The 27,472-nt window shown below is 42.2% G+C and overlaps 3 protein-coding genes across 10 annotated transcripts in view; 2 read left to right on the top strand and 1 right to left on the bottom strand.

The window, feature by feature from the left end:
* The first annotated feature begins 1,177 nt into the window (after positions 1-1,177).
* On the top strand, positions 1,178-8,567 carry LOC131446298 (indian hedgehog B protein-like). Its single transcript, XM_058617448.1, has 4 exons — positions 1,178-2,135; positions 3,091-3,248; positions 3,540-3,643; positions 6,251-8,567. Exons 1-4 carry the CDS (start codon positions 1,818-1,820, stop codon positions 6,994-6,996), a joined length of 1,326 nt encoding a protein of 441 aa, XP_058473431.1. The 5' UTR covers positions 1,178-1,817; the 3' UTR covers positions 6,997-8,567.
* Positions 8,568-10,764: 2,197 nt separating this feature from the next.
* Positions 10,765-23,511, bottom strand: LOC131446252 (myc box-dependent-interacting protein 1). Of its 8 annotated transcripts, none has more exons than XM_058617389.1 (20): positions 23,164-23,511; positions 21,966-22,046; positions 21,789-21,843; positions 21,389-21,483; positions 20,937-21,032; positions 20,617-20,727; positions 20,406-20,498; positions 19,892-19,977; positions 19,687-19,762; positions 19,436-19,491; positions 18,724-18,768; positions 17,659-17,728; positions 16,925-17,047; positions 16,640-16,723; positions 15,421-15,441; positions 12,810-13,199; positions 12,250-12,306; positions 11,980-12,162; positions 11,784-11,885; positions 10,765-11,679 (listed from the first exon to the last, which is right to left on the bottom strand). In XM_058617389.1, exons 1-20 carry the CDS (start codon positions 23,248-23,250, stop codon positions 11,578-11,580), a joined length of 2,013 nt encoding a protein of 670 aa, XP_058473372.1. In that variant the 5' UTR covers positions 23,251-23,511; the 3' UTR covers positions 10,765-11,577. The 8 variants fall into 8 exon arrangements, with proteins under 8 accessions (XP_058473372.1, XP_058473363.1, XP_058473379.1 ...); XM_058617380.1 differs by having other exon boundaries at positions 12,250-12,309; positions 23,164-23,510; XM_058617396.1 differs by lacking the exon at positions 18,724-18,768 and having other exon boundaries at positions 12,250-12,309.
* A 2,019-nt stretch (positions 23,512-25,530) lies between these two features.
* Positions 25,531-27,472, top strand: part of tmem198a (transmembrane protein 198a) — a 32,206-nt gene continuing 30,264 nt past the window's right edge. Inside the window, exon 1 of the mRNA XM_058622957.1 lies at positions 25,531-26,088. The gene's annotated coding sequence lies outside the window, so the exon portion shown is untranslated. The remainder of the gene's footprint in view (positions 26,089-27,472) is intronic.

Genomic DNA, 27,472 nt, shown 5'->3' with positions numbered 1-27,472 from the left:
CAGCTTGCAGACAGGGACCCAGACAGCTTGTGTTCATAAATTAAAGATGCAATTTGTCTGTAGGAGGAAAGTCAAGAAATTGGAATATGTAGTTAATCTTGTCAATTAATTAGGCAACTTTATAGAGCAACTAGCGAGAGTTGTAATTCAGCAGTCATTTAGCCAGTCAGTAAGTTGGCCACTGAGCAAGTCAAACAAGCTAAAGACAGTCAGTCAGTCCTCCAGTAAAACGTCCTTACAGGTAGTAAATTACCCCATTATCCAGTCAGCCAACAAAACACTGTAGCCAGCCAGTCAACCACTGACCCTTGATCTTATTTGATAATGGAATGCAGCCCGGTGGAACAAGCATTAGTAGCAGCATATATCCACCCATCTTCTACCGCTTTATCCTCCACATGTGGGTCACAGAGGGCGCTGGTGCCAATCCCAGCTGACATAGGGCGAAAGGCGGGGTACACCCTGGACAGGTCGCCAGTCTATCACAGGGCCACACATAGAGACAAACAACCACCCACTCTCACACCTATGGTCAATTTAGAGTGTCCAAGTTACCTAATGCCTGGACTGTGGGAGGGGAACCCAGAGAACCTGGAGAAAGCAGCACATACATACATACATACATATATATATATATATATATGTGTATGTGCTGCTTTCTCTCTAGATGTATATATGTATATATATATACATATATACATATACACATACATGTATATATATATGTGCTGCTTTCTCTCTATATGTATATATGTATATATATATACATATATATATATATATATGTATATATATGTGCTGCTTTCTCTCTATATGTATATATGTATATGTATATATATATATACATATATATATATATATATATATATATGTACTCTAGGAAATGTATTGATTTAATTGATTGTGAATGCCTGTTTTTTTTTTTTTTACACTGTAGAATAAAAACAGGGTCATCAGGAGTTGTCAAGGGCACAGGCAAATGCAAACAATGACTGGAAATGTGAAGTGGCAGCAATGACAGGCAACACCCCCCCACTGCTTGTGCTTGTGCCTGTGTCTGCCAGAGGAGTGTGGACAGGACACTCCAGTCAGTGCGCCCTGCATGTGCCCAGGAGGGGCGGGGGGGTGGCAGACTAAAGGGACAGCGGGGAAGGAGAGAGGAGAGAGGAGGGCAGGACTGGCAGGGTGCGGTCTGAAGTGGCAACAGATCGTTTTGAATCACTCATATCCCTTCCATTCAACTGGAAAGCTGCAGCTTGATGCGTGCCCCGCTCGCATATGTGGAAGGAGCAGCTTTGGATCCAAGCAGAGCGAGAGCGCGCGAGAGAGAGAGAGAGCAAGAGAGGGAACAGCAACCAGAGAGCAGGAGAAAGTGGCTGATGTGACAGTTTCCCAGAGAGGAAGAAAAGAGAGGGAGAGAAACCACAACATTGCAAGTTGGATATTAGTGACCGCTCTCTCTCTCTCTCTCTCCCTCTCACTCTCCAGCTCTCTCACCCACTAAATCGACTTTGAACCTGTTTGTTTAAATACACCTACTTTACAGCCTGCACACTTACTGTTGATTCTGCAAGGCGGAGGGAGCGAAGTTTATTCTCCATTTGGGTCTTTTTTTTTTCTTCTCCTGAGCTAATAAAAAAACTATTTTTGGGTGTCCTTATGGTGTCCTTCGTCGCCGAGGTGATGAGCTTCTTCTGCGGATTTTCGGACGTGATGTGGCGACAGTCACGGACGATGGAGTCGGGGACTGAACCGGGGAGACGCTGAAGACATCTCTCCCCAGGAGAGCTCTCTCTCCCTCCCTCCCCCCTGAGGCGATGCGGATCCCCTTCCTTCCTCTCACCGCCGCCTCTCTGTGTGCCTTGGTCCTCCTCCTCCTCCTCCTCGCACCTGCCTCGGAGGGCTGCGGGCCGGGGAGGGGGTACGGCAAGAGGCGGCTCCCGAAGAAGCTCACGCCGCTCGCCTACAAGCAATTCAGCCCCAACGTGGCCGAGAAGACGCTGGGAGCCAGCGGGAGACCCGAGGGCAAGATAACGCGCAACTCCGAGCGCTTTAAAGAGCTGACGCCGAATTACAACACAGATATTATCTTCAAGGATGAGGAGGACACGGGCGCAGACAGACTCATGACTCAGGTGAGGAGCACAGATCAATGGCTGCAGGCGCGAAAGTGGGACAGAACATTGACGTGCGAGAGGAACCTTTGATCCCGAGCACTGCCGCTTTACATCACAAGGCTGCTTAGTTGTCAACATCACATTCATGTCTGTGAAGGTTCTCAGTCGTTCAGGTCATTCACATCTTCATGGCAGCTGGACTTGATTTGAGTTTAGCTGAAGACATTGCACCTCTCACCCACGAGTTGTGAAGTTCTCCAGAAGAAGGTGACTTGTCTTCAGCTAAACTCCAATCAAGTCCAGTTGCCTATATCTACATTATTTCTTAGAGATATTTAAATCCCAGAGAAAAGAAATCAGAGTCAGAAAAGACTCAAATCTCAATAACATTGTAAATGTGTAAAATCCCTTTTATGGGGCTGAAAACATGTAGGATGAGGTTTAGCTTCATACTCTCAATGTTGGTACATCCCAAAATAATAAATCTACTTACACCTACCTAGTAGGCTTTTTAGGGGTGAACACTTGTAGCACATCATTTATCTTCCTTCATAAGTTGGTGCAGTCCAAAATAATATATCTCCATAGCCTTGTTAAACACAGGGTGTTGTATAAAACCATTCATTCATTCATTCTGTCATTCAGCTATGGACACATCAATCCACTGCTCTAGACAATGGCCTTAAATGTGATTCATTAGAGTTGGGCAAGTACAGATTGCTACTCTTTCTGGAGCAGCTTGACCTAAAACGTTAGTGTAAAAGATTGTGAAACCGCTAAATCATCTGAAGCATGTGCACATGGATGGTCGTGTGCAGTATGACCATTCACCTGACACAAGTTTCCCTCATATGCCCCCATCATCTCGTCCTTAGTGTCCGTTGAACATGTCCTATAGTCACTCTCTTGGTCTCCTTCTCTTGGTTGTGTGTGTGGTTGTGTTTCTCACTCCCTCGTCTGCCCATCTCCTCAGCGTTGTAAAGACAAGTTGAACTCTCTGGCCATCTCAGTGATGAACATGTGGCCCGGTGTGAAGCTGAGAGTGACCGAGGGCTGGGACGAGGACGGCCATCACTCTGAGGACTCGCTGCACTATGAGGGCCGCGCTGTCGACATCACCACATCAGACAGGTGGGCATGCCGCACGGCCGATGATGTGGTGTCAAAACAGCCAGACGTCTTTCATCCTATTATTTATGACAGTCAAGAAGTCAATCAGCTTATCGGTCATGTGATGAGTCAACTATTTAGTCAAGAATTGAGTTGTGTTTTCACTGATAGCAAACTGAATTAGCCAAATGTGAACAAGATACTAACAAAATAAACACTTTCCAAAGCAATATAGTGCTTATGTGCGCCATCTTGTGCTATATTTAATTGTACAGAAATGTAATCATGATGCCTTTGAATCCCTTTTCTCAGGGACAGAAATAAATATGCCATGTTGGCACGGCTGGCAGTAGAAGCAGGATTCGACTGGGTCTACTATGAGTCCAAAGCCCACATTCACTGCAGCGTCAAGTCAGGTAAGACCTGGATGTGAGCATGTATGTGTGCGAGTGTGTGCCTGTGCGTGCATTATATCTGTACGTGTGTTTGTATGTTTTTGTGGCCACCTGTCATTACCACTAATGAGGTCGACGTCAGACCCCCTCGCTGGTGATTCTTATCTTTATGTGTGTGCATTATCAGCCCGTGCGTATGTTTTTGTGTGTGGCCTTTAGGGAGCCAATCAAAGCTGAGTGTGCACCTGTGCTCTTTGCACCTGTGCTCTTTCAGTACCTGTTCGTGGTCAGATGTTAGACTACAGTGCATGTTCCCATCACCAGGCTGAAGTGACTCGTATCCTTTTTCCGTTGACTCAAATCTGATTTTTTTTCAGTCTATGTCTGGACGTAGAAATCAGATGTTTAATTTCACCTCAGTATGTGGTACAGATATATATATATGATACAGGACCATACGACATAATAGGTCAGTGCAGGTCTGGCATGAAGGCTACACTACGGTACATGGTGTGTGTTTGTATGTTCTTGGTGTTTTACGGCAGTTGCTATCTGTAATGTCGTTCTTCTTCATCCTCCTTGCACAGACCCCTTCTTCTTCTTCTTCTTCCTCGTCTACTTCTTCTTCTACTGTGGTGTTTTATGGCAGTTGGCATCCGTAATGTTGCTGTACCGTAACTCTCTTTCTCACACACACTCATCGTACAGCCACACTTCACAATACCTGGAATATCCCTTTAAATGAAAGTCTAGGGTGTGCACATAAAAATGCTGGAATAGCGCAATAACTAATATTAAACTTATATTGCACATGCAATAGTACAACTCCGGAAAGATCCACTAGTTAACTTACAAAATCAGTGTCTGAGGATTTTGTTTTGATTAGGAGTCTAATTTAATTTGTTCAGCATAGACATAGTGAATGGAAACACAAATCAGATAGCGAGCTCGCCCCAAAAATACCTGACCACATTCCACCTCAGGGTATTCAAACTCTTGCGGAGTCATTTTGCCGTGTCTGTCTGGTACCACCAGTTATTTGATGCCAAACTTTATTTGAGCAGCCCGTTGAGGTTAGTGAGCTGTGAGATGATTAACTCTCCCTTTGTTTTGCTGTTGCTTTTCCCTCAGTAGGTTTCTCTCAGATGTCTTATCTGAGTCTTATCACCTCCTGCTCACGGCCCTCCTTCTCTGCAGTCGTCAAGCTCACAGACACACCTTGAACAAATATTTGGCTGCCTTAAGACGGCTCTAACACTGCTGCCCTGCAAACATAAGCACACACTCACACACGATGAAGAGTGATGAATTTCAATCTGATTTTGCCACAGGAGTCCTATAAAGACTATTTTTTATTGTGTTAAAATGTCGTCTTTCCTGTTACTACAATACAGTATTCAAGCACATTACAGTGTGTCAGAGCTTTCTGCTCGTGTGGACCCATTAATAATCCACGGGCTTGAGTTTAAAACTCAAACTTCGCTGTAATCCAAACAATATCTAGACCCAGGTTTGAGTCTGTGTACTTTCCTGTCTCTCTGACCCCAGGCCATGCTCCGACTGTGGTGATACAATCAGCTGGTTATCCATTAGCTCTTACCGACTACCTCTTCTTGCCACTTTGTCTCACAGTGTCTTAAAGGGACACCTTATTCAGATATGCTAACACAAGTTCCACCGCACAGCACAGGGCTATGCTATACAGGCACAAACGTTAATACAATAAAACATGTTTATATTATTCTTTATTAATAATTAGGGTGACAAATAAAGCATTATTGTTTATTTCATATTCTTATTATTCTTATTCCTGAGAGAAAGTTGAAGTTTTCAACTCTCCATGGGCAGAAAATGACAAACTCTCGCTGAGCAACAAAACATTGCACAACTCTAAGTGTAACTGTATTGGAACACTTATGACACTGACAAAGTGCATTAGCAGTTTATCCATACGTTTTAAACTTGCTACATGAAGAAAATACCGCTTTTATCCTCCACATGAGGGTCGCGGGGGGCGCTGGTGCCAATCCCAGCTGACATAAATGCGGGGTCACACCCTGGACAGGTCGCCAGTCCATCACAGGGCCACATAGAGACACACAACCATTCACTTTCACACGGTCAATTCTCCCACTCTCACACGAGTGTCCAATTTGCCAGATCTACAACAAAGAACCAGGATAAACATGCTTGTTTTCAGACAATGAAAGGGCAAACTGCCCAGTGTGACAGCACTATATGAGGGAAAAAAGGGTTTTTGTCAGTTTGACAGTTCATTTTTTACTAACCCACTTAACTCACTTTGAAATTAGCTTGTGATGGATTTTGATTGAGATATTACTGGATGTAGAGAGGGCCAATGCAAACTTGGTTATATCCTTTTTAAAAATACAAGAAATTTGTATTTACTGAGAACAGTGAAAGCAGTCATCAGTGTTAGTGTTCATGTTTGTTCATGGGAATGCATGGTCTATACATGTTCTATACAGAGGCAGAGAGAGACATGTATGTTTGAACACTATACTGTACACTGATCCACTAAAATTGTCCTTGTGTCAAAGTCTCACCTGCTTTATAGATTGCTCTATAACTAAATAAACCTTTGTTGTTGTGTTTTTTCATCTCCAGAACATTCTGTGGCAGCCAAAACTGGTGGCTGTTTCCCTGGCGAAGCTCAGGTTGTCCTTGAGGGTGGCGCTACCAAACATATGCGTGATCTTCACCCTGGTGACCGCGTCCTGGCTTCCTCAACAACGGACAGCGATGGTCCTCTTCTCTACAGCACCGTTATATCCTTTCTGGACCGCCAGCCCAATGCCACAAAGGTCTTCTACGTCATTGGCACCGACACAGGACTTAATATCACACTCACAGCTGCTCACCTGATCTTTGTCACTGACTGCACTGGTGGGCAGGGTGAGTCGGGCTGGGAAGAGACAGTGACAGAGCCAATGTTGGACTCTAGAGTGAGGGGCCGTATTGGCTCTGAAGCTCGCCTGAAGTCAGTTTTTGCCAGCGAGGTCCGTCCAGGACAGTGCGTACTTGCTCCACAAGGCAAGGTGGGTTTACAGGCAGCATTTTCCACTGTAACCTTTGTGGAGGAGCAGATGAACGCCGGTCTGTATGCTCCACTCACCCAGCACGGGTCTATAGTCGTGAATGGTGTGCTGGCATCCTGCTATGCTGCTGTGGACAACCACCACTTGGCTCACTGGGCCCTGGCCCCGCTTAGATACTTCTACAGCCTGACAGGGCCTTCAGAACTGCAGACTGACGGGCTGCACTGGTATCCTCGGCTCCTACAGAAGTTGGGGCAAATGCTGCTGAATGCTGGACACTTCCACCCGTGGGGGATGGAGCAAGGACATAGTTAGAGACAGAGACGTGTTTCACACTGATTACTTTGCTCTGTTTGTTGCTTACAGGAGCAGCAAAGCACAACTGTCTCTCAGAACAAGGAAGCTATTAAGGGACGACTGATGTTATAGTCTAAATGCATTTTTGTGACACAACGACTGAAATTGTGCAAGAGAGTGAGACATACTGAGACAACTTCACTTTAGTCTTATTATAGTTTCAAGAATTAGAAGCGTCTTAGAGTAATAATATACCAACACCATTAGAAATATGGGCGTACATATCACTCCTTTTCAATCCCTTCACCAGAGAGATCAAAACTAAAGACTGTGACTTAAAAAACAATGGCTTTACATTAAATTAAATTACAAAAAAAAAGAAAAAGTAGGTGAAGTACGTTTTCCTCATTTCTTTGTACTGTACTTACTGTAACTTGTCATAATTGTTTGCATTTGACATCAAGCTAGGTCATGTTGTTACAGGTGGAAGAAATTAATATATGAGGAAAAAGGTGAAGTATCATGAAAGAAAGAAAAACACATTTGTAGACTGAACATTTGTAGTTGTGTTTGTACATAGGTATTTATGCAGTCAAGTCATGTTAAGAAGAAAGACTCTACTGTTGGAATAATAATTACAGTGAATCCGCTGATTCTTTAGTCTTAAGAGCCGATACTGTATATTTGAATTAACTGACCAATGATTATTTTACTGGAAAAACCTCTGAAGCGTCAGTCACGTTCTGTGTAATTACTGAATGCAGTGTATCAATATGCTGGTGTTGCACTGTAGTTTCATATCTGAAAATGGCCTAGTTGGAAATAATCTGACGGACAGGGAATGGCGAAAGACACAACAATTGTATTGCAGTGTTTTTGGTTCAACTTTAAAAGGAATTGTGAAGTATTAATGTTGAAAAAAATGTGCTGTGGTGTGGTCACCTTGCTCTTCCAAGGGTGACATCTGCTTTCATTCCACTCGATCGTCTCAGATGGATTCATATGGTTCATTTATACGTCTTTTTTTTTTTACTGTTAATCGGGTATTTTGTGACATGTTTATCATTGTTTCAGGTTTTCAGGTAGTTAAGGCATACGCAATACTCAGGCTGTATTCAACTACTGTATTAAGCAACATCTATGCATCTAGATAAATAACGATAATCTTCAATATTGAATAGTAAGTTAGTTTGATGGCTTACCTTTATATTATTCCTTTTCTTATATTCCATCATCCAAGACCTAGACTGGAAAAGGTACAGAAAAATCAGATTTTGAACATTATTAGAACAAATCTTGTGACATGTGGCTGAAAGAAAAATAACAAAAACAAACATGTAGCGTATATTGTCCCACGTGTCCCGGCAGAAAACACTTGCTGAGCAACAATGCAAACATTTAGGAACTCCAAGGATTTCTTCTACTACTTCTGCTCAAAGATTTGTTAAATATGTATATTAAGTTGTTGTTGGAGAGACTATTTAAAGATATATTTTTTAGAAAATAATGTAAACTACTATTTTTTTTTCTCTCTCTGTGCATACGAGTTGTATTTGAATTGAAATATAAAGTTGTTGTTTATAAAACAAGTACCAAGTGCATTATTTGCCACATTACTAACCACTAAACTGCTTAGCAACGACTCAAATAAGGTTTTTCTCTGTTTGCCTGATGCCGTTTTTTTTTATTTTTAATGACTAACCTGAGCAGTTGAAAATGTTAATCACCTGTTCCATGCTGATGTGTTAGCAGCCATTCGTCTGTACAAATGTGAACCATGACATGAGCTGGAACATTGTGAATCAAACATGGGTAGTTGTGGTTACAGGGTGGGCTGACGGTTGGTTTCAGTACCACGGACAGCAGCAGCAGCACACAGCAAACGCTCCTCTTTCCTCCTCTTGATGGCTCACAGTGTTTTCTTTTTTCTCCAGGATGGAGAGTTAGTCCTTGAAAACAGCACACCCTGCTGGATGCACCAGTCTTTGCAGAGAAGAAAAAAAAATACACACACAGGAAGTCAGCATTATAGCAGGATAGTCTCAGCCTTTTCTCCTCACTACTTACTTTTGTTTGTGGGAGCTGGAATACAGTACGCTTACATTGTGATGTTTTAACCATTCTTTCACATGATCACAAACCAAACACAAAGAGCATCGAACAAGTGCCTCCAAGGACCAGTAAGGAGATTGGATTGTATTTATTATTTTCGGTCAGTTACGTACAGGCCAAAAAAAACATTTTTGTTATATCCCGTATCTCACTGTAGGAGACTGATCTATAAAGACAGATAGAGAACCAGACCCAGGTAAAATACTCATCAAGTTATTCATAAAATATAATGATAATAATAATTAAAAAAATTAAAAAAAGTTGTGCCAGGTTACTGATTTACCTTAATCTGCAGGTGATGTTCTACCTTTTTTGGGTACACAAAAAAAATCATGCACATCTCAAAAAATAAATAAATAAAATAAAACTGTCCACCTGAGTCTGGTGGTTTGTAATTTCTCTCTATGTGTCTTGTCTCCGCGTTTATCTCTGTTTGAACCACGACACCCCAGCGACATTTTGAGGCACGGCTGATGGACGACAAGCAATTATACTCAGGACTAATATTTCGAGGCGGTGGCGGTAAAATATACAGCACATCACTGCTCCTCACCCCCTTGCTAGGATTAAGAAAATAATATGAATAAATAAAAAATAGAAATTGCCTGCTTCAACTGCCTCAAAGGTGACCGAAGTGTCATCGTCTTAAATTAAGGGTGTTCACACAACACATGGGAAGTCAGCATGCTCACAGTAACTCACATACAGATATGAATGTCTCTATAGAATATGTATCTGTCAACACAGCTTGGCAAAATTACACATATACACAACGAATGCACAATAACACCTGGAACCATAATACCAGAAAGTGGAAAAAGACCCAAAATACATTTGAGTTGTCTTCATCCGGGTTTCCTGACGGCCTCATCCTCTGGTAGGTGGTGGTGGAATTGTCCAATAATAGTAGCCTATAGATAAAGAATTTGTGTTCCCAATTCAGTCATAAACACACGCACATAGGATCTCACACACACACACACACACACACACACACACTTCCTCTCACACTTACTACATGTCAATAACATCGTGAGGAATGTGAATCTCATTTAAGTCAGTGGCCGAATAGATAACAGAACTACCTACGGTGTGTGGCTATGTTGAGAGCAGTAAACCTGACAAGTACAAAACACTCCATAACATCCTTAGTTGGCAATCGCGTTGACATAGTTACATTAGTTTATATGTAATCATTGCTCTGCAGCATACAAAAATAAATGAAGTTGCTCTGGTGCATATTTGGAGTCATCTGCATTGGAGCCAAGTAGTCTCGATGCAAACAGAAGGAAATGTTTTTCGGCACATTTTTTTTTTTAAACCAATGAGGCTGGCTCAGTTATATATTGATTAATATTAGGCTGTAACTGTAAATGTGTCTGCCTGACTATTGCACAACTAGGAGCAGCTTCCCATGTGTCTCAATAGTGACTATAATGCATATTTGGAAACCCGTGTGAAAAGATGACTGTTGAAAACAAACATCAACAGTCATTTTTTTTTGTTTGTTTTTTTTTAGGTTCTATAGGGTTTGAATTTTACTCTCATTTTCATACTGACGTTGTGCAGTCACCTTAACTAGACTGGTGTTTGATGACCAGTTAACTGTATTGGTATTTAGGAGGATTCTAACAACAGCTTTACTCTACTTGAACCACCAAAAACACCAAAAGTAACAACCAAGGGCTCATGATTCACAAGTCGATAATTAAATTTGGGGTAAAGGATTGGCTGGATGTGTCAAAAAGGCATTGTGCCAGGAGTGTGATCTCCGGTGCAAGAACATTGGGACTAATTATGTGCATTGAGTTGATTAGACTTTGGCAGCTTGTGTGCGCAAAGTTCTTTTTAACTGAGATTAAGTTGGCAGCTAGGGATTTCTAAACATAGTGGAGACGACTCCGTGCGTGCCTGGTTTTAGTAATGACTTCCCCTCAAACTTTGTGAAACAGATATATATATGTGTGTGTGTAAGTGTAAAAGGGATATGTTGCTACACTTGGCATTGTCTTAATAATTGCTCACTGTCCGCAATCGCTCAATATCAGATGAGCAAAAACAACCCTCAAAAGACATTTGCTCTGCTATAGTGGTGGACAATGCCTTGGGGAGTTCATGAAGAAACATGAATACACATTAAACATTCATGAAATTACAGCAGTAGCCATTGCAAAGGTACCCCATCCCTGTATCGAACCTCTGGTAGTGAGGAGCAACACAGCAGCTGGCACCAGTAACACGACATACACGTTTGTAATTCAAAAATGTTGGCAAAAAAAATCCACAGAAATGTCAAGATCTGCTTTTAGCACAGCGTAACAGACCTTAGAAATGCATGATTTCAGCAAGGGCTGTGACAGCTCTGCTTCTATGGCCAAAGTCCTGGTAAAGATACAGTATCAGGGCAAGAGAGGGGATATGAAGGATAGAGGTAAGAGGAAGGGAGACACAGAGAAAGAAGCTGGGATGGTGTTTTATCCTTCGCATTCACAGCCTCTGGGTGAAGTTTTCAGGAAATACTCCTTTAGCGGCATCCTCTTTCTTCTGCTGCCACTCGTCCTGCTTTATTCCCATCAGCCAGCCGTCATCCTAAATACAGACACACAGATATATCAACCCAGTTTCAGCACGTCACTGTGACATCACAGAGCGTACCTGTGTGTGTGTGTGTGTGTGTGCGTGTGTGTGTGTACCTGTTCATCAAGATTGTCGAAGGTGAGTACTAGGACGACATCTCCAACCTTCATCTCCAGTTCGTCTGTGTCGTTGGCAGCGTAATCATGCATGACTTCAACCTACAATCATGAATTATCCCCATACACACATGATCAACTGGATGGAAATGTTTGAATTGTTGTTTTTTATGTTTTTTTTGTCCAGCATATTCACCTTGAACAAGAAGCCGGGTGGCATTTCTGCAGGTACTGCAGGTACTGCAGGCTCTGCAGGCTCAGCAGGCTTTGCAGGCTCAGCAGGCTGGGCAGGCTGTGCAGGTTCTGCAGGTTCTGCGGGTTCTGCGGGTTCTGCAGGTTCTGGAGCTGCTTCTGGTGATTCTGCTGCTACTGCAGGTGTCTAGACAGTCGACAACCATGACTTGTATCGTATGTAAAATCCTCAACCATAAACTGAGTGAGGTTTTGCAGTAGCTCTGGCCCTTACCTCTTCTACCGCTGTTTCTTCTGCAGTTGCTGCCTCGGCAGCTGCTTCAGACTCACCCTGCTAAACAAAGAGACATTAGAGCAGTGACAGCAAAGGGGTTAGAGAATGAGACACATTTTTAGGTCCTAAATAATGCAGTGGTAAAATGGTAGGACAGAGACCGGACCGACAAACAGCATGCATACATGTTGAACAGACAGCATAGTTAGATTCTACTGCACAGCTGCCATAAATATAAACCTTTTGCACAGACTATTATGATACTGCAATTAGCAGTGATTAACTATGTGCACTGAGAAGCAGATGTAGCTGTTCTTTTCTTTCCCTCGTCAATTAATATCCTTTTTGCCCCCTGGGCCACAGTTGATGCATCCTAGATGCATCCTAACTCTTTCCATCCCAAGGTTCCGCCATCTCTCCACCCTTCCATTCACAGTTTCTCTCTCTATCACCTGTTTCCTTTCCCATGCTCAAAACTCCTTCTCAAGAGGCGATGCATCCATCATTTTCGTCCAGATGCATCTCTCCATTTCTCTCTCTCTCTCTCACTCCTTGGTTACCTGACCCTCTTCATTATCCAACGTGGCAGCAGCTGGGGCAGCTTCTTCCTCAACGGTGTCACCTGGAGATTCAGCAGGAGGTGTTTCATCTGTGGTGGCTGGCACCTCTGTGACTGGCTGGCTCTCATCATCACCCCAGTCCTCCTGGGCTTCAGCCACAGGGTCATAATGAACCGGCTGGCTCCCATCATCCCCCCATTCTTCCTGAGCCTCAGTCACAGGGTCATCGCAAACAGGTTGGGTTCCATCATCCCCCCAGCCCTCTGAGGCCACTGCTATGGGGTCATAGCGGACAGGCTGTGAGCTTTCATCCCCCCAGGCCTCTGCAGCAGCAGCCACAGGGTCATAGTGCTTCTGGGTTTCCTTTTCCTCGATATTCCTGTCCTCAGACTGAGGGGCAAGGGTCAGGATTTAGGGAATCAAAGGTCATAAGAGATATTTAATCGTATTGGTCTTACATGGATTTGTTAGAATTAGATACGTCAGAGAATTTTATTGGGATGAATCAAAGTAAAGGGAGAACTAGTTGATATGGACATTAAAAAGGGCACAATTGGGATGTATAGGAATACTATCAAAAAGATGGGTAAGTAGTTCCAACATTAAAGGACCATACAAGTGATTTTTGAATGCTTTAGCCCATTAAATAAAACTTGTTTGTGATATGCTGTTCACTCTGTTGATCTCTGATTATTTTACCACGAGTGGTTTACAGTTTGTTTTTTGCATAATTATCTCATATTAATGTCGTATGATTACACTAAGTTGCCATAGCAAAGGGAATTCTCATTATCAGGTCACAAAATGAAATTCCCATGAGCCTTAACTGTAGTTTGTACTACGTTAGCATTGTAACATGTTAAACCAAGTCACCATTGAACATGGTAAACATTATGTTAGTGCACTGAACATAATCGCATAATATTAGCATTTCACTAACAGGCTGTACATGAAAACAAGTTCAGCCTTCCAGTAAAAACAAGTCAATATGAATGGAAGGCTAATGGAAAATTGATTTATAATGTTGTTGGAGTTAATGGTCTCAAATGCTAGTGTCAGGTCTTCTCCAATAGAACATGGTGTTGATTTTGTAAATTAAGTTTCCCATTTAGAGGAAAATAGATGATAAATAATGGCAATCTCAAGGCTTCACAATGGAAGTTCATTTTGCAACCATAAGACTACTTTCCAGTTTGTATGATTGACTAATTTCATTGCTGTGCCTGTTTTACAGATATTTGAACAAGGACGTGAAAGATGCCTAAGTAACAAAAGGGCTAAAAGCTATAAAGAAAATCCATTAGAATGGCCTTTTAATGAGTTTGAACATGAATGAGGATTTGAGGAGTTGGCGTCAAGCATTATTTAGATTTAGAAAGATATCAGTTGCAATACAGAAGAACGGAAAAGGATTTGCAGACATGAGGAACAGGAGACCATGAAAGATGCCATGGTAATTGATGAGAGGAGGTCTGTAGCAGGTGTCAGCGGTTCCTCATCATCATCACCATCATCATCATCATCATCATCATCATCATCATAAGGATTGGAGGAGAAGGTTAAACCCTCACAGAGAGGTTTAAATAAAAAGGAAAATCAAGAAGGAAGGAAAGGTGGTAGTAGAAGGCAAGAAAGAAAAAAAAAAATCAGCCTTTTCCCATCAGAAGATAGATGTTGGATCTTCTGTGTGTGGTTAGCAAGCATGGTTTATATTCTCACGGCTATGTTCGGATGGAGAAAGAGGAAGGGATGTTTATAAGAGCAGACGCGTCGTCCCTTTCAGAGCCACCGCGGCTTTGCCTCAAGCTCTTACGCAGCTAGAAAGGTACGATCGTTGAGACACATCCCTCTTACAGTCAACACAAAACAAGGTCACTTAATAATCAAAGATGCCAAGTTGCAAGAAACGGTTTTGTGAAGTTGCCCGCAAACTCTTCGGTGTCACAACCCACTTCAGTCATGAGCAACTTCACTCAACTTTGGTACCCTGTGTGTCACATGGACGATGTTACTGCGACATGTTCACATACAGGGACACAAGGGGCAACGGAAGAAAATAGACCAATTCAGTTACAAATTGTACACATCTCAGAATATCAACGTAGATTTTGCGTAGATGTGGTGTCCTATGATCATACCCTATTCCTATTAGTCAATATTGACCATTTTGTTGAATAAAAGTCATTGTGTGATATGTCCATTTGAAACTGAATTGATTTAAAATCCCAAGTTCTATTTGTGTTGTACAACAATCCATCTTCAGTGTTTAGTGTCATCACATCAAGCACTGCAGACACAAGGACAAGACACAAACAGATTTGGGACAGATTTATGAAATGAAATGAAAATGGCTCATTCATGGAAAAATATACAATGATATATAGTATAATGGATACATAGGAGCTTCGGCATGTGTGTAGCAGTAGGGTGTCGCGTTGACGGCCACACACATAAAGTAGTAAAAGCAAACAATGACAAATGAACTGGTGGTAACTACGCACAAATAATAATAATGCTGATAAAGATGATGATCATAATGGTCATTATTTATTTGTATCATTGCACAGTATAGGTGTAAACGTTTGGTTCAAGATGAGGATGAAAAGCTCACCCATGAGTCCCAGTTCGCTGGCTGTGGGAAACACAAAAGCAAGAGGATGAAAGGACCAGAACAAAATGACTGAACAAAGTATTTACTCGCATTCACATTTCCAGTGCAGGTCCCATGCGTGTTAAGCAGGAGATCTGAAGTAATTAGTGCAACTAAATAAAAAAAAAGGAGTATAGTATTCAGTCCAGTTGCCAATCCCTACCTCTTAGTCTGTGGAATATTTATTATAAAAAAGCTAATCTCATTCAAAATCAGTGTCATTCCTACCAACATGAAATAAGTCACTCACTATGTTCCTTTAAATGTGCATTGCAAAGAAAACAAAAAACTCAATATTGAGTTATTACAACCACCTAACCTTAATGTTTTGTGACTCTCACACTTTAGTATACCATAATATAACATGAATATAATTTGATGTCACCATCACTCAATATAACATCACTGACTGCTACTTTCCAAGGCATCATGTCTGCTTCTTGAAAGTCTTTGTGCACAATAGCTGCAGCTCAAAGGAAACTGGTGTAAACTTTAACCACAAGAGCATTAAAGTGTGTCATATTAAGGTCAGGGTCTCCCAGCTACGTTTAAGTGTACAATAGTCTATATTCCATTCTTCTGTGGATGATACTACACTGAGGTTTAATAACAGCAGACCAGACATAAGTCAAACAGCTGACATAAGTGTTTCATTTATCTCTCCGTCAATGTAAGTAAGGGTTAGGGTTGCCGCTCAACTCATTCCTGCGTGTTCAAATTATTTTCTGCAGAACTTAGGAGGAAAACAGTCAGAGCACAGCAGGAATATTGGTTATCGGTTCATGCCATGATTGATCTGTGGATAACTGCGGAAGCAGGAGGAAGTGGTCACTAGAGGCTGCTCTCTGCAGATCATCATGCTGCCATCCGCCTTTTGTTCGGAAAATTAGAAAAGAAGCAGAACGAGCAACTCCTGAGACAATGCCAAACTTACCAAGTGATTTCATTTTGGATCCAGAATATACACTATTTGTTTCACTGCATTTCAAAATCAAACTACTGGCAACTAATACTAAAACTTTGTTTTAGGTATTAAACTCTTTTGAATGCTGTTTAACCTGGACATCCAGCATCATACTTCAATAGAGGAGAAGAATAGAATGGAAAAATCTCTTGTGAAGCTTGGCATTTCTGGCTGGGAAGTGTCTCTCCGACTATGTTCATGCCATAACTCATCCACCTGTGAGACCACGGAGGGTTTGGTTGCTGCACTGAAAGAGTCCAGGTCCATGTCCAGTAGGCTGCTCACTGCAGGACTGTCAAACTGGCAACAACAGGAATAGGAGGACTCATTGTCTAACTGGGTGATGTGGAGGGCACCAGGAAGTAGACATAGACAATAGTATAGAATAGAATAGAATAGAATAGAATAGGATGTGTGAACTTGTGTGAAGAATAATTGAATGGTTCTGACCCGCACGGAGGAGGATATCGTTAAAGGGCTAGTCCACAGTGTGTCACTAACCTCTGTGGGGGAAGTGACACTGATATCAGGAGCGGCTGCAGCATCAAACAAGTTGATGATGTTCTCTGTTTTCATCTCTTTAGATGGGGTCACCTTTGGTGGAGGAGGCACTGCTGGCTTAAGCTAGAACGGAGAAAGAAACACGGTCATCAAGTTGTTCCGCAGGCAAGACGCGAACAGGATTTCAGCGCTCTGAATCTTAATTGTCGTTTTTTTTGGACAATTCATTGGGCCTTTGCCACTGACAGGCACGTTTTCAAACTGAATTTGTGTTTTTCATAGTCATTGTTGTGGAGAAAATAAGGACGATTAAGGCAGATGTGAAGGCTCCGATTGAACTATCTTTTATACACTTGCTGGCACGTGCATGCTCAGCGTCACGCCATGCGATTCTATTGTACTACTTGCGCGTAAGTGTGCTATTTGGAGTTTTCTCCTTATTCCTGGAAGAACACTATTCAAGAATCCACATGTTTTTCCCCCATTACACTGATAACATCCAAAGCCACTCCAACACTTTTACGGGCTCAACATGATCTTTTGGCACATGTTTTCCTGCTCAAATCATTCAGTCTTCCAATAAGTTCTGGCGGATCATTCACCAGGAATACTTAAACAGTTAGAAAATGCTCACTGGAGTCCTTGTTTTGTTCACTGACTTTACTCCTTTTAATAACACCATTCGTTACAGAGACAGAATTCAGTACGAAACCCGTGTGTGTGCATGAATCTACCTTGGATGGAGATTTGGGGATAGGGGGAGGTCCTCCTGGCCTGAGAGTGTGGTTAGATGGTTCTTTCTCACTGAGTGAATGAGAGAGTGAGAGAGGGAGGGCAAAACAAGAACAAAGGCAGATTACAGGGAAAGTAACATGTGTGTAACAAATGAGACGAGAAACAGGAGAGCAGCTAAAAGCTAAACACACATGACAGGAGAGAAGTTACAAGGCATGCTCGACAAGGGTTCGAGAGGAAGTTGTCATTGCAAGTGCGGTCATGCACGAAAAGGTTAACTCGCCATCCGCCCCATCATCATCCCGCCCTCCCTCCCTCCCTCCCATTCCATGCAAACAGGCTTAGTTTGTGCCTCGTGTAAATCCTCACAAATGAGCAGTGATATGAGGCATTCGCTGTTACACAGGACATGTCCTGAAGCTGACAAAGCAGCCACAGGTCTGCAGATATGTAAAGAGCTTGGAACGTGCCTGCCACTTACTGCTGCATGAGACAGTCATGCACACCGGTGGCTTTAAACGACATGTGTCTCAAAGCGAAAGGAAACTACATTAAGACTGTATTACTAATCAAGCTCATTGGACAGAATACACTGGGGTCCAAGAACCCCAGGCATCATAAAACTGATGTGTTCCTACAGGTCGTAAAAGTGAATTACCCCGCAATTGAATTAAAACATTGACACAGCGCACTGTTGTGTTACACACTGATTTATGAGAAAATCAGATGACACTCAGAAGACACTTGTTGCATTTGTGGGCATGAGGGGTTTTCATTTCTTATTTAAGGAGTGACGAGATGTGATGAGCCTTTAGATTTTGGCTACTTCGCTATGAAGCAGCCTCGCCTCGGTGCAGCGTTAAAGACAGTTTCGTTCAGCTCTCGCATATCTGCAGCTCTGCGAACACAACACTCTGATCAGACAGAAAACATGGATCCGTGAATTCACTTGCACATCTGAGGTCATTAGAAACCTCCCCAAACTACCGACTGACTGACTGACATAAAGACAGCTGGAGACAGACAGTTGTGTCACTACGGTTACCACGGTTGCTGCAGGTTACCTCCTATTTGCTCCTGACGTTGAGGCGCCGCGGTTACCTGTCTTTCTGCAAGGGGTGGTGGGGGGGGATGGGGGGGTTCAGGGGTGACTCCAGGTTAATGCATGTCATTTTGTGTGTCTGTTCATGTGTCTCATATTTACCATATACAGAGATCAAGCTTTCATTTAATTTTAAATTTGAAGATCTACGTTAGGGTCCTGATTTCCCACATTTCTCCTCCGCTAGTTCTTCTTCTAGTACCAGACCTCCACTACTACTTCAGATGGCACTGAATATTCAAGTAGAAAGTGGAAGAAAAATATGTGTCTTTTGTACCAAAAGAACATTGCCGGTTTTGTTTGTTTACCTCTAAGCTATAAGAGAAAACACACAGGAAAAACTGGGAAAATAAATGTGTTCACTGGAAACAAGCTGCCAAATGACTGCTATTCCATCTTCTGATGCAGACTCATAAATGAATATAGCATGTTGACTGATGTCTCTGAGGAGAACTGGACATGTGCAAACAGCTCAGGAAAGATGATTTACTGTTGAGGAGTAAAATAAGGCATAGACCTCTAGCATGTACTCTTTTTTTTCCCCTGCCAAAGGGATTAATTAACGAGCAGCACTCTAAAATGATTTCCAGGATGTACACAATGCATCAAAGTCCACTCTGCGATAATCAGTCTTGCTATGAGTGTGTTTAAGTGATGAACATTTGCTCACTAACCTGGTTGGGTCTATTTCCTCCAGCTTCTCTAAGACATCATACAAATCCTGATCCAACTGCGGGGAAGGCAAAGAGAGGGTGTTAGGTTTCACCAGCCACGCTCCAGGGCAACAAGCCCCTACTAATACAGTCAGCCTGGCATTGTAAATGGTTTCCATCAAGTGTTATCTGATATTGTTTGTCCGTCAGTTTGTTTTGTCTGGTCTTTATCTAAATACAGCACCACTCGAGGTCTGTGGGGGGCGTCTCACCCGGCTCATTTCTTTGTGAAACTTCTCCTCGAAGCCGGCCAAACTCTGGAAGGTGCTGACGTAAAACCCAACACGACTAGAGACAAAGAGAGACAACATTGACCGCATTATTATTAGCTTGACTTAGTTCGGTATCCTGTGAGGGTAAACGTAAGTGAAATGAAATTACGCCGTCTATCCGTCAAGGGGAAAATCAGATACACACCTGTTCCAGAGAGATGGCAGCTCTTCTTGCAAGTCAATATTAATTTCCTCAAACACCTTCTGGGCTCTCTCCAACTCCTCCTCAGCCTGAAACACACACACACACACACACACACACACACACACACACGGTCTTCTGCATGACTTCAGAAGGCATCAGACTGAGCCACAATCATTATCTGGCTAACAACTTCTATTTGTCTTCCCCCCTGAACCTTTAACTTGATTTATTCTTCATGTCTCTACATGGAAACATATTTGATCAATTCATAATGTGACTGACTGTAAAGGTTCATCCAGGTCATTGTGTCGTGTAATGCAACATTGGCAACTCGACTCAAGCACATCCAGTGGCCACCATTGCTTTGTTATTGTCATTTTCAATTCGTAAAAAATGGAACCAAGATAGAACGAAACCACCATTCATCTATCTAGACGAGTTAGAATAGCAGAAAAAAAAAAAACTGGACAGGCGTCATCAGTTTTTCATAGCAAGAAGGTGTTCGATTGTGTACCTGGCTCCTGGACAGACTGCTCTGGGCGACGCTGTGTGCGGACAGGATCCCCTGAGCCCAACCTGGAGCGGCCCTCTCCAACAAAGACGACGGCTTGAAGAGACAGATTTGGAATTGTTGATCAAATTAACAAAATATCATGTGTTGAATTTATGATAGCATAGAAGGGTGATGATGCCGGGCATTAAAACGACGGCGCATTTTAATTTACCTTCGTAATTTTAATGCCCCCGTCTTTTTTCTTGGCCTTGTGCGTGGTAGCGTAGTTGTGCCTGGCACTGTCGAAATCAACCAGCTTCCTGTCCCTCTTCGCAATGCGTGCCTGGAAAGTAGAAAGCAAGAGAGTAAATATGAAGAAAGTGTTATTATACCTCTATATATGGTGTCTTTCTAGGCTGTCATTATGTCTGTCACATCTAAAACATAATCTGTAATATGTTGTACACAACGATATAGTGAAAACACTTTGCTGCTGCTGCTGCTGCTGCTACTTCAGGTGAAGTTCTATGTTGATATGGCCACACAGCTTACCTTAATATCAGGGAACTGGCCCAGGTAAGTATCCATGGAAATGAGAGCATGATCGACCAACTTCTGGTGGTAATCCGTCCAAAGCACATCACAGTCCTGCAGCGTGGATTAACAAAATAGAGCTATATAAGTGTCTCCATCTCTTACCTGGCGTTATTTCCAGTTGCTTGATTTGCTATGTTTTGGCTAATGGTCTTGTGGCTACATTAAGAATAAATGGAAACCCCATTTAACAGTACTGTCAGACAAGAACCATTAATCCAAAACCAATTTCAACAAACAAACAAGCCGGAGGATAATTGCTTGGCTTTTCTCACGAGCCAAAGCCAACTTTTAAAACTTTAAGCCCATTCTTCAAAATAAAAAAACACACACACTGACCTGTTAATCATCCCCCTCTTACACACACACTTACACACAGACAAAAACCCGCTTTTAAAAGTGTGTCTGACCTCCAGTACGGAATCCACTTCGTTCTTGCCGTACCACTCTGGCTCGTACATGTCACCCAGACATTCCTGCAGGTTCTTGGAGGACTCGTGCATCGCTGAGAACAAGCAAACACACTGGACTGCTACATTTGTGCACAAGGCAATTCAAAGTGCTTTACAGAGGCAGAAAACACATTCCAGGGACGTTAGAATTTCAACATTACATTGTAATTAAAAGACAATGAAAACAAGCAGGCAAATTATCCAAGGAAAACATTAGACTTTAAAATGGAATTAAAGGAAAAGTGCGATTTAAGAACAATAAAAAGCAAGTGGGCAAAATAGCTAAAGAATAAACACCAAGGTGATAATCGGTATATGAGGTATCCATTATTGTGTTTGTAGATGCAGATTTGTTCACCTTTCACTGCCTCCAAGTACACCCTAAGGTCCCTCTGCAGTTTGCTGCCTTCAGTCTGTGGGTGAAACATAGAGCACGAGGCTATAAGTGGCAAGTATGGCTGGAGATAAGAGTACAGTTGAGCTCTAGACAACGCTTTTAATCTGCTGCACGTCTCTGTCGCTGGACTGTACTCACATATTGTTTGTTGAAGTTGATAACTCCTTCCTCAAAGGCAGTATCTTTGGTCTCGTCGGCTTTTCCCAGCTTCTGGAGAACCTGTCCGCCAAACACCCAGCAGCACGTTAGACGTAGGTGACAATGACATGAGTAGCAACACATTATTGCAAAACCATTCTGCTCAGTTTTCAGTTTAATACGCTACATGTCACGGGCGACCTGACCCTGCTTTTCGCCCTATGTCAGCTAGGACTGGCAGCAGCAGCCTCATGTGCAGGATAAAACGGTAGAAGATGAATGAATGAATGAATGAACATATCAGAAAAAAGTCTGATATGTTTATTTTGATCTCTCTCTCTCTCTGTCTTTCTCATAATATAACATTTTGAATATATTCCATTGATAGGAAGATACATTGCCAGTACAACACAAACACACTTGTATCTCTATGATTGTGGGGACACTCATAGACATAATAGACATAATGCATTCCATAAGCCCTCACTCCCTTAACCATATAAACTTAATTCCAATCCTTATCTTGACCCCAATTCCAACCCTCAACCTAAAACCACACAGTGCGAAAAATAAAATATAAGCCATACATTATCTAGTACATTCCCAGCACATATTGACTTCACAGGAAACACGATCTGTTTTCCTTCAGCCCAACAGGATTTTTGATGGACAAGTAGCGCCCCCTGACATTTATTCAGCGCACAACCCGCAGGTGCGTGAACGCATAAGCCTTTACATATTGTAGCAAATAGGTTTTGTATTTATTATAAAAAAAAAACCATATATAATATAATAAAAATGCACGGGAGTGGGCTGCATTCTAATGTATCTGTGTGTGAAAACTCTCATTAGCAGCTTTGCCAGAGACACATCAGGCTTTGGGGGTAAAATAAAAGAGTCGAGGCCTTTACAGTGGCCTGTGTTTTTTTTTTTTACTTCATCATGAACGTGTCCGCTGCTTGACATTGAGTGAAGGAAGCGTGCACGTGAATCACACACACCCCCCGTCCCCAAACACAGCATCCACGGCTCTGATCCGCTCTTATTACAACAAACGACGTGATGCGACACTGCGCCTTTGCTGGAGGATGCAGCATCGACCCCTGCTTTGCTTTGCATCAGCCCTTCATGTGGGCCCTGAAACACGATTTCCCACGCTGGCATTGAAGTGTGTAAATAAATGAAGCTGAGCTCTTACCTTCTCCTGAGCTCTGGTTAGTTTTTTCTGCACGTTACTGGCCACTTTCCCTGCAGTCAGCCCCTTCCCCAAATTCAACTCAGCCATCTTGAAGCGTTGATCAGTCTTTGGATGATGCAGGAAGGAAAAAAATAAGAAATAAGATAAACACTATAACGATCGGATGGACCGCTACGGCGACGGTTGAAGCAAATGCATCAATGTCTAGTGGAGTGAATGACGACGATAGAATGTAATAATGTGAGACTACAATGTAGCTATATAATGAGTGTGTGAGAGCGCAGAAGGCTAAGCTCTATTTCTCTAATATTGAGCCGATGTGTGCGCGTCCGTGACAGAAGAGGAGGAGGATGCTGCTGCGAGGGATGCTCTTAAAGGCACAGATGCTGCTCTATCATGTAGGGACATGATGATCTCTGAAATGTATTTTAAAGGAACATAAAACCTCAGATTACAAGAACGATACGTCCTTCATGAGGTCAAAATTGAATTAGGATTAGATTACTGCATTTTTTCCAATCCACGATTGACCAAAAAAAAAACTCGGGGAAAACCACAAACAATTATGGACGTGAACCTCCAGGCATGCGCTGTATTAAAGCCTCCAACTCACACATGGTTATGTAACACCGAAACACAATCCTATGCGTGTCTGTAATCAGCAGAAACAACAGAAGCAGTTGCTACAGACACCACTGCATTAAATATTAAACATGTTAATGTTAATATTGTCTGCAGTGTGGGCTGGGTTATTACACATATAGGATATATGATGAGATGAGGAGGGTACGAAATATTATATTCATCTTGTTGTTTCTGTGGTCAGTTGTGAAATAAAACAGTGAAAGTAAACGACAATTAAGACGTAGAAACATTTAAATAACCTTAACCCATCATTATGAGTATTATTATTATTATAACATTATTATTCCCTGGTTCCCTTCTTGGATGATTATTGCACTCAAAGACTCAAAGACACATTGAACCCAATTCGCCAACAATAGACTACAACAGGATTCATCTGGTTATTGAAACGTGTGAATGCTTCCCTCACCGGAAGCTTATTATGCTCCGAGAGATGGCGCTGCTGGCTTATATCACACCTCTATATATACACACAGTATATAGCAGGCCTATACAGAGCGTTGAGTCTTCCACTTTGTAAAGCTGAGTGTTTTTGCTCAAAGGCTGCAGCAGCCTGGTGATGGATTAAGGGCTGTGCAGATGATCTCATGTGGGACACGTGTTAGAAAATGTCCCGTGCAACACTCTTCATTATATTTTCAGATCAAGTATATCTTATTTTTTTGCATTCCCCTTTTCCTTATTTTGGTTTGCCATTCAGGGGGATGTTGTCTCATCTCATTTTTCTAGTTTAAACACGTTGTGTTTAACCTTCAAACGTGATTTAAATATTACTATTATTATTATTTTATTATTATTCGTTGGGCTAAAGTGAAATAAGGGAACCTACGTCATATTATTATAAGGACAAAATAATAATAATACACTGCCACATCTTGTGCTCACACATTCAATAACCATATACTTGTGCAGATGTTTAATATGTATAATAATAGTTGTATTATGCCTACACACAAATTAAACACTTTTAATTAAGACTTTATGCTGTGGGCCACATCAATAAACTGAATATGAATTAGATTTAAAAAAAAAAACGTTTTGTTTTCTTCCAAAGGGGCAGGTGCTTGAACACAAGCTGCTGCCTCTCAGTGCACACTAATGTCATGAATGAACAAACACAGCTGAGTTACGATCATACAAGAGCAGCTCTTTATTGTCTCAGGTGGTTGAGTCTGACTGGGAGCTCTCCGAGGTCCTGAACTAACACCGTGCTGACAGGCAGCAGAACAAAGGGCTCACAAAAGGCCAGTTTCTCCTCTTCCTCACCATTACTCTCCACGTAATTATATCTCTGTTGCATAATCTAGCATGCGAGCGAGCTGAGGGAGAAATCCTGCTTGCATGCGAGAAGAAAAATGGTTTAGTGTTGTTGGGTTTTACCAGAGATTAGAGTGATTAGAGATTTCTCACACTGAGACTCAGGAAATATCAAGTAAGAGTGTTTAAGTGTCACCTGTTTATTACAAGTCTTCTCAATTTCAATAGATCCTGATTACACTGTGGAGCCAGTTTTTTGGTGTTTTTTTTGTAAATTCCAAAAAAAAACAAATCCTCCACTTGCTCACTGCATCTCCCTCCTCACTTTCCCCTTCGCCTCCTCATCCTTCTCCCCTCTCGCCCCCTTTCTCTCCTCTTTTCATCCTCCAGTTTCTTTATCCCCGACAATAACAACATTTGGCCACGAGTCACCAAGCCCATTCGTTCCCGTGTAATCACATGGACAGCTCCGATCTCCACACTCCCCCCCTCCCGTGCTGCGGGAATGGTTTAACCCGTTCAGTGAGGGGAGACACAAAGGAAGCGCGTTCACTGCTCTCTGAACGGAGGGGGATACAATTGGGTGCATGGTGTAAACATGGAATAATAAAAAAAAACCCCACAAGGCTGCATTTCCATTTTGCGTCGCGCTGTGTCCATTATCGGCCGTTAATATTACATGAGGTGCTGACTAACAACAGCGCGTCTGTCTGGACGACAAAGGGGCGAGAGGCATAAAGTGTGGAATTGAAGCCAAGAGCGGAGGAGGAGAGGAGAAAGAGAGGAGAGGAGGAGAGGAGTTGAGCATTGTTTCATCCTCGCTTCAAAGGTTTCTGGAGTTGTTCTCTGATTTTGGACCGAATCCGCTTCATCCAGACGCGATGTTGGGTTCTTCAAGCTGACCAACAACGACTGATTGGGGATTTTCCTGTGTTCATTTCATCTGGGGTTTGTTTTCTTTGATTTTGTATGTGGACTCGAGTATGAAGAAGGAACATCACGCTAATATGTTGCATCTCTGAGGTGAGTGAGTTTTCTTTTGTTCAGCACCGTGGGTTTTGTATGTAATCATACCCCCCCCCCCCCCCCCCCCCCCCCCCCCACACACACACACACACAAAGACTAACATTTGCATCTTGTACAGTGTCTATCCAGAAGAACAGTTTAAATGTCCTCATGTTAAAATGGTTCCGAAAAGCCAATGATGCTGCCCCACAGCCTTATGCTCACCACCACTCTGTGAATGATTGTCTCGGGACATCAGGCACATGGAGGACAGTACCTCGGCATCCTCTGCTATTGTTTTCCCTCTATTGTTTTCAACGGAACATTTGGTGCTTAAAAAAAAAACAACAACAAACAAAAAAAGAGCGCTTAGAGACATTTGAGCGGCAGCAGCAGATCAGTGACAGTCAGTGGAATCCTTCATGATGTGTGGCAATTAATAATTTAAGGGACTAAACTGTGAATTTGATACTCGTGTACAGCATGTAAACACTGGGAGTGAAATTGATTTGCGTCACGTGCTATCTATCTATCTATCTATCTATCTATCTATCTGTCTATCTGTCTATCTGTCTGTCTAAAATATCAGCAGTTTGTTAATAAGCAAGTGAAGAAATAAATAAATAAGAGAAAGAAAGAATTTCTCACATACAGTGTTTTCTCTCTCCCTCTCTCTTCCTCTATAGATTGTGCAGTAATGGCACATGAAACATCTTCATAATTAGTAGTTTGCCAGAGCCGGGAGGAAGTAATTATAGACAGCAAGCCTGCTGAGCTTTAGTGTGCAGGCATTTCTTCTTTTATTTCCTTTGTTCCGCATGCAAATGTTGGTCTTGCTACCACGTACCCTTCCGGTTCTTAACTAGAAAATGGCAACTTGTAAGTGTGTGTGACCTCTTTTCCACTTCTGCAGTTTGAGATAAAAAAAAGAAAAGATTCATAAAATTGAAGAAAACAAAGACCGTCAACAAGAAAAATGTGGTTATTTGGTTTGTTTTGTACTAACACTCGTGTGCGCGCGTGTGTTAGTGCACAACTGTCTATGCAATGAGGAAGTCTCTTGAAAGAAAACACTTGCAGACATTTACATACCATGCAAGTGTTCTGCTGCAGTGAAGATAAAGCAATATAAAAACTGTAATACACTGGGAGAGGCAAGACACACAACATGCACAGTGTTTATCTGGCTGTTGTGAGCTCTGCAATCTTCTCTAGAACAGCAGATCAGCCTCCTCTAAGCATGAAAATCACCATATGCATAAAACGTCTAATTAGATTCATGACCTGCAGAACCCCTGAGATATAATAATAGGTTTGAGCGGATGCAAGGTATTTGAATAGAGGATGCAGAGGGAAAAAAGATGCCATGAGTGGATGATGGAATGATGTAAAAGCACCGCT

The sequence above is a fragment of the Solea solea genome, chromosome 2, assembly GCF_958295425.1.
Source record: "Solea solea chromosome 2, fSolSol10.1, whole genome shotgun sequence".
NCBI lineage: Eukaryota > Metazoa > Chordata > Actinopteri > Pleuronectiformes > Soleidae > Solea > Solea solea.
This window is presented reverse-complemented; position numbering and strand designations above follow the sequence as displayed.

Coding starts and splice junctions, on each gene's coding strand:
- LOC131446298 (XM_058617448.1), top strand. CDS start 1,818: ATGCGGATCCCCTTCCTTCCTCTCACCGCCGCCTCTCTGTGTGCCTTG. Junction 2,136..3,090: donor CAGACAGACTCATGACTCAG/GTGAGGAGCACA, acceptor CCATCTCCTCAG/CGTTGTAAAGACAAGTTGAA. Junction 3,644..6,250: donor TCACTGCAGCGTCAAGTCAG/GTAAGACCTGGA, acceptor TTTCATCTCCAG/AACATTCTGTGGCAGCCAAA.
- LOC131446252 (XM_058617380.1), bottom strand. CDS start 23,250: ATGGCTGAGTTGAATTTGGGGAAGGGGCTGACTGCAGGGAAAGTGGCC. Junction 21,484..21,788: donor GTACTTGGAGGCAGTGAAAG/GTGAACAAATCT, acceptor GCTTGTTCTCAG/CGATGCACGAGTCCTCCAAG. Junction 19,978..20,405: donor GCAGTCTGTCCAGGAGCCAG/GTACACAATCGA, acceptor TGTGTGTTTCAG/GCTGAGGAGGAGTTGGAGAG.